General features: G+C 50.3%; 1 protein-coding gene across 2 annotated transcripts in view; it reads left to right on the top strand.

Annotated features, from left to right (window-relative positions):
- The window catches only part of Anxa11 (annexin A11), a 43,516-nt gene extending 37,846 nt beyond the window's left edge, over positions 1–5,670 (top strand). For both annotated transcript variants that reach the window (XM_028893564.2, XM_028893563.2), the window contains 4 exons: positions 1,774–1,869; positions 2,835–2,893; positions 3,051–3,173; positions 4,913–5,670. In XM_028893564.2, coding sequence (XP_028749397.1) covers positions 1,774–1,869; positions 2,835–2,893; positions 3,051–3,173; positions 4,913–4,972 — 338 coding nt within the window. In that variant the 3' untranslated portion in view covers positions 4,973–5,670. The remainder of the gene's footprint in view (positions 1–1,773; positions 1,870–2,834; positions 2,894–3,050; positions 3,174–4,912) is intronic.
- Positions 5,671–7,232: the final 1,562 nt, after the last annotated feature.

Raw genomic sequence — 7,232 nt, forward strand, 5'->3', positions numbered from 1 at the left:
GGCTGTAGGAGCTGCAGGGTAGGAGGGAGGTGAAGATCCCAGCTCACAGCCCAGGCCTCTAATCTAACCCAGGCACACAGGAGGGGAGAGGTATTCCCTCAATCTCGGGATTGGCATGAGGCCAGTGCAGAGTTTGGGCTTGAGCCGTCCCCAGGGCATGCTTTTTAACTTCCTGCCACTGTGATAAGAGCTTGGGTGAACATGGGCTCATCAACATGTATTCATTGTCTTTTTTATTGTTCGAGAATTTCGTATATCCATGTAAATATGTTTCGATCAAGTTGACCTCCCTCCCCTCTCCTATCCAGACTCTTCCCAACTTTATGTGCTCTGTTTTGTTTGTTTGTTTTTGTTTTTTGAGACAGAGTCTCTCTGAGTAATCCTGGCTGGCCTGAAACTGGCTATGTAGACCAGGATGGCCTCGAACTCCTAGAGATCTGTCTGCCTCTGCTTTCTGAGAACTGGGATTAAAGGCCGGTGCCCGCCCCCCCCCCCAACACCTGGCTATGCTGTGTTTCTCTGTCTCTCATTTCTATCACTGAGTCCGCCAGCACATTGTTATATACACTGATGTAGTACCAGCTACTGAAGCACCGGAGCCTCTCAGGGGCCACATTCTTTAAACCGACTCTCTAGCGTCCATCAGTGGGGTCTAGCACGGCTCCTTCTCGAGGGAGCCAACAGCTTGTTCTGTGGCACTCAGCAGCTCCTGAGTTGATAATTAAAGGTTTTCGGCATGACAGAACCATGCGGGTTGTGTCTGAGTGGGTCCTGAGGGGCACAGGCTGGGAATGTGGAGATTTAGGTTTGAGAACAGTGTGTGGGTCAGGATGGGTAAGCAGACCAACTGCCCTGATAAAGGAATCATCTGACTGAAGGGCATCAGGCCTCGTACCAGACTTAAGGCTGAGGGTGTGGCTTCTTGTGAGCTGCGCTAGGGCAGCCAGGCTGTCCAGGGCAGAATGAAAGAGAGGCAGTCGTGTGTGTGTGTGTGTGTGTGTGTGTGTGTGTGTGTGTGTACACGCATGTGTCCGTGTGTCCTCTCTGCTTTGGGCTTACTGTAGGCTGGGCTTAAGCAACAGGAATGTGTTTTCTTAGAGTTTTGGACACTGGTAAGCCTGTCAGGATTGGTTTCTTCTGAGGCCTCTCTCTAGATGAGTCTCCTCATTCTGTGTCCCCACGTGGTCTCCTTCTACATAGACGTTCCTCAGTTTGTGATGACATGCTATCCAACAAACCCATGTGAAAATGTCACAAGTCAAAAAATACACTTATAGCTAAGTAGTGACATGTATCTGTAGTCCTAGCTGCTTGAGAGGCTGAGACAGGGGAATCCCTTGAAGCTAAAGGGTTTATGTGATGTAACTTTATCACACACAAAAAACAGAAATGCATTTATTATGCCTGATGTAGTGAAAATTGTACTTCAGCCCAGTGTGATTTAACTAAACTCAAAACACATTGGCATACGGCAGGGTGGAGTCCTCTACTGCAGATTTGTGTTGGTTATAAAGTGCTGAGTGCTTAATGGGACTTGGAGAGAGCTGTGGTTGTGTGTGGAAAGGAAAAGGCAAAAGACCCTAAGTCAAGCCATCTCAAGCCAAACTTTGTCAGTCCACACACATACCTGACCTCCGGTTAGCTTAACTCAAGGCCCGCCATCATGGCATCGTTTTAATACGTATTCTGAGGTGCTGAGGGTTAGGACTGCCACATGGAAATTTAAGAGAATGTGATTCCGACTATGACACATCCCTTCTATTTTCCTGCTAGTTTTCAATGAGTATCAGAGGATGACAGGGCGAGACATTGAGAAGAGCATCTGCCGGGAGATGTCCGGGGACCTGGAGCAGGGCATGCTGGCTGTGGGTAGGTGTCTGGAGCTTGGTTTGCCTGCCTGCCTGCCCACCCACTGGGCAGTGTGGGCCCTAATCTGGGTGCTCAGTGTCCTGCGGTTGAAGGTGGTGTAGTGAGGGAACCACAGAGTCTGAGCTTGCTAATCTGGACCATCTGGCTGGTGGGAGTCCGTGAGTTCCCGGCCTCTGGGACGGAGGGGTCTTGTGTTTGCAGTGCAGCTCTGCAGAACGGAGCTCCGGTGTGGGCCTCAGTGGGGCCCTGTCCAGCTGCCCTCCTGGAGGAAGGTGACTCACATCCTGCCAAGTTTCCTCTAAAAATACATCCCTGCAGGCAATTGTCAGCACTCTGATGGAAGCACATGGAAAGATTTTTTTTTTTTACTTGCAACAGCTAAACAGGGCCCATTCTAGGGAATGCTGGCCGAGCTTCCAGCATGGGGAGTGCCTCTTACAGCACTGTGCCCTCTGCAGCAGGTCTTGGAGGCTCCGGGAACCTCCCCCTAATGAGTTGGGTTCTTGCCCTATATCCTGCCACCTTTCTTTATCCTCACCTGGGGGTGGGGGACATCAGTTTGCCCATTTCCTTTAGTATGTTTTTCTTGGCTCTTTCTGACTAGTCTAGAACAGGCAGTGGATCCTCATTTCCCCGCATGGCCTGAGAAAAACACCGCATTCTCTTGGCCTCCCTTTTTCCACGAGGGTCTTTCTGTTGGACCCCTCACACCTAGGCACCCGTGAGGTTGGTGCCTCTTCTCATTAAGCCCCGACTCCACTCTGCACAGTCCCAGTGGTTTTTGCTCAGTGATGCCAAGCAGTTGATGGTCCTACTTGTGTGGAGCCACATTCACGGGATCACTGCCAGCAGGAGGAGAAGTGGATGGGTGGTGTCAGATTGGATGTCCAGGCTTCCTAGGGGGACACTGAGGTAGTGTGTGCCTGGCTGTATCCTACAGCCCTTATGCTGTGTTTCTCCTGTAGTGAAATGCCTGAAGAACACCCCCGCCTTCTTTGCTGAAAGGCTCAACAAGGCTATGCGGGTATGTAGCTCTTGGGTGCAGGGGGCCCTAATCCAAGACACCTTAAAACCCTGGGTCTAAGGGGTCCACAGCGGGCTGAATGTAGAAGGTATGGAGGGATTGGGGCCTCCGGGAAGGTGGGAGGGTGAGAAGCCTCATGTGCATACTGTGTCTTCAGGGAGCAGGAACAAAAGACCGGACCCTGATTCGCATCATGGTGTCTCGCAGCGAGTTTGACCTCCTGGATATCCGAGCAGAGTATAAGCGGATGTACGGCAAGTCGCTGTACCACGACATCACGGTACGGGCTCAGGGGCCCACGAGGCCCTCCCTGTCTCCTTCCCCTCTCCTCCAGAACAGCCAGTGTTTGGCCTAGTGGGCTTCTTCATTCCAGTCACCTCCAAACAGATCACAAGACCCTGAGGACAGGGCAGGTCACAATCCTGTGATGCAGGGCAGCTACCCATCACCCCCACAGTTTCCCAGAGTTTTCTTGAGTGAGAGCAGGAGGAAATAATAGATAGAAGGATTTAGAGTGTGGAGATAAACAGACAATATAGGATAGCCTTGAAAGGGCCTGGAACCTCTTCCAATGGGCCCTGACTGTCTCTGCCCTATGGTATTTATAGAGATGCCAAGGGGTGGAGCAGAAGACCTCCCCCAGCACAGCCAAGTGCAGACCATCTCAGACATCTACACTCAGGCTGTGGTCCTAATCATCCTCTCTATGTGGACATGCTGGTTAAAGCCACTAAGGAAACCTGAAAATGGGCTCCCACACTGTGACCCTACGTTCCCACCCTCTAGGACCCCAGTACTTGATAACTGAACAGGGGTGTCTGCCAATGGTATAGAGAAATCTGTCCTTCCATTATCATGTCCTTGACCTTCAGAGTCCCCACCACTCTGGGAAGATGTGATCCCCCAAGAACAGCTCATGTCCCAAGGGTCTGTGGAGCTCAGCTCTTGCTTACTGGATTCTGGCTTCCCCCCATTCACTTTATAGTGGAGACCACATAGGTAGCTCAGCCCTTGGGTCAGCCTGGGCGTCTGATCCTGGCTTTTCTGCTTGGTTAACCTCATGACGCTTGAGCATGGTCTGCAAACTTCCTCCCAAGCAGCTGCCTCGCATCTCTAAGAATACTAGTTCCTCCACAGGTGTGGTGGCGGCAGTCTCCACAAACGCTGGAAGAAACATGGTGTATCTGGGCTGTGTGGCAGAAGTTGACACTAAGTCCCAGCACTTGAGTGCCTGATTTCAAAGCCAGCATTTGATACTGTCGGGCTCCTCTTTGAAGACTAGCTAATCTTCATTCCTGCGCTATGGAAATTTTATCATTCCTGTCTGATTGGGGCTGAGTACTAGTAGGCTGTGACAGCTGAAGAAGCCACAGGCTAAACTCGTAGAGAGCCCTGTGGTGTTGGACAGAGATTGATCTGTGAGAAGTGGGAGGCTGTAACAGTAATGGTGTCTTCCAAGGGTGGTCGTAAGGATGATGCTTCCAAGGACAGTGTTGCTTTATAGTAGAAGCCCACATAAATGCTCTAGGCAAAGAGCAATGCTGATGAGCCCTGGGTGGTGAGCCTTGGGCTGATGAAGACATTGTTCTAGATACTCGTTGGACTTTGGTAGTAGGTGAGTGATACTGTGTATATGTATGTATGCACACACATATATGCATGTGAAGACCAGAGTTAACATGGAGTATCATTCCTCAAGAGTATCATTCCTGTTGATTTTTGAGAAAGTCTCCCTGGGACCCGAGGCTTGATGACTAGGCCAGAATGGCCTCCCAGTCAGTCCCAGGAATCTGTCTCCACCTACCCAGTGCTGGATTACAAACACATGCCCTCCCACCTGGCTTTTGGCTTTTGTTTTTACACAGACTCTGGGGCCCACTGAACAGCACTTGTTCAAGCAAGCGAGGTCTGCACCACATGCTCTGAATGGACCTCTCCCTCAGACAGGCCTTCCTCTCCACAGGCCAGAGCGGAGGTGGCTTTGCCTCTCTTAACCTTAACTCTTGTTTCTGCCACCAGGGAGACACTTCTGGGGACTATCGGAAGATTCTACTGAAGATCTGTGGTGGTAACGACTGAGCTCAAGGTCCTCACTTCTGCCCCCTGCTGGCACTGGCAAGGAAAGGCCCAAAGAGCGTCCTTCAGTTTTTCCTAATCTCTCCAGTATCCCCAGTTGCACCATTTCTCCCCAGAACCGTGGCCTCTTCCTTCTGGTCTCTCCTCATCCACATACCGTGCCGAAAGGGCCCAGCTGGGCCAGAGTTCTCAGGCAGCCATCTCCCCGGCCCTCACAGCCTTTTGCTGTTCAGAATAGATGTTTTTCTCTCCCGGCTCCTGCAATCATTCCTCATTGCTTGTGGCGAAGACTCCTAGCTTTGTTATAAACATGTGATTTTGTATTTTTATTTGAAAACTTTTTTTTTTAACCATCATTGCCAGACAGATGCATATAAGTCTGTTTACTCTATGCATGTTTCTGAGGAGAGTGGGAAGTGGATGGGACACCCCATCCTTGCCAGATAAAAGGGAGGTCTTGTGAGGGTACGCTTGTGTCTGGTGAGAATGTGTCATGAGTTTTGTTTTTGCCAAACTCACTCCTTTTTTAGAAAAAGGCCAAAAAAATCACTGGTTCCCTCTTCATGCAAGAAGAAAGCCGGTTCCCTGCCAGGGACTGGGATCCTTGTAGTTCGTCGGAATGTGCCTTAAACCTGAATGTCTGTAGCCAAAAGCTGTTTCCAAATTAAAGTCAGCCAGCTCTGGAACATTCTGGAAATGTCTTTCTGGTGCCAGCTTGTTTTCTTCCGCTTTATGACTCAGAGATTCCGGCCCTGTTAGCCAGTAAAAATGGATGTGTTGAACTAGAAACATACGCTGTGGAAATCCCAGGCATAAGCTACACAATCCCAGGCAGGGGTTGTGTCTGAAGGACTTGCAAAAGATGCTCTCCAGATCCACACAGGGCCCAGGTAGTGACGAGGCACAGGTCCCCGAGCCAGATGGAGGTGGGAGGGTTCCCTGACTGAGGTGGGAAGAATGGCCGGTCACCCTGGTCCTGGGAAAGGACAGAAAGGTGTTCTATGGTTTGTGGGGTGATCTCAGGGAGACTAGTGATGAGGACAGGATCCACCCAGGGAAGAGCCCCAGCCTCGTGGTGAAGCTGCAGTCAGAAAGACCCTTGGCTTTGGCCCAGACCCTTCAGGCGCTCTGCTCCTTGGTGTCCGGAAAAGGGAACCAGCAGGGACAGTTTCAAGGGTTCATCGTCTGTCCAGGAGCACAGAGCTTCGCTTGCTGGCTGGAGACTCCCCCCACTTCCCCTGTGTTAGAAAGCTCAGGATAATGGTACTCCGGAGAGACAAGTGTCTCTCCAGCCTCATGAGCCCTGGCCACAACCCCAGAGAGGCCTCAGCTGAGTAGCCAGCTGCTGGGGTACGGATCCTCATTTCTCCCAACAGTGGGAGAAGAATGACACAAGGTGTGAAGTGTCTGTGAGCTCACCACCAGTGCTGGGAACCACATTAATATCCCAAATGTGCACACAATTGTGTGTGTGAACTCACCACCAGTGCTGGGAACCACATTAATATCCCAAATGTGCACACAATTGTGTGTGTGAACTCAACACCAGTGCTGGGAATCACATTAATATCCCAAATGTGCACACAATTGTGTGTGTGAACTCAACACCAGTGCTGGGAATCACATTAATATCCCAAATGTGCACACAATTGTGTGTGTGAACTCAACACCAGTGCTGGGAATCACATTAATATCCCAAATGTGCACACAATTGTGTGTGTGAACTCACCACCAGTGCTGGGAATCACATTAATATCCCAAATGTGCACACAATTGTGTGTGTGAACTCAACACCAATGCTGGGAATCACATTAATATCCCAAATGTGCACACAATTGTGTGTGTGAGCTCACCACCAGTGCTGGGAATCACATTAATATCCCAAATGTGCACACAATTGTGTCTGTGAGCTCAACACCAGTGCTGGGAATCACATTAATATCCCAAATGTGCACACAATTGTGTGTGTGAACTCAACACCAGTGCTGGGAATCACATTAATATCCCAAATGTGCACACAATTGTGTGTGTGAACTCACCACCAGTGCTGGGAACCACATTAATCACCCAAATGTGCACACACCCCAAAGCCCCATGATGGGTGAACAAGCTATGGCCTGTTGATACAATAGAACGTTACTCAGCCATATGAAGGAACGGAACGACACAGTGTAACATGGATGGCCTTTCAGAACTTGTCCAGTGAGAACCTGATGCCATTCACAGAAGCTGCCCACAGTAAGTAGGCAAGTCCGGGAAGACG

The sequence above is a fragment of the Peromyscus leucopus genome, chromosome 9 (genome assembly GCF_004664715.2).
Source record: "Peromyscus leucopus breed LL Stock chromosome 9, UCI_PerLeu_2.1, whole genome shotgun sequence".
In the NCBI taxonomy this organism is placed as follows: domain Eukaryota; kingdom Metazoa; phylum Chordata; class Mammalia; order Rodentia; family Cricetidae; genus Peromyscus; species Peromyscus leucopus.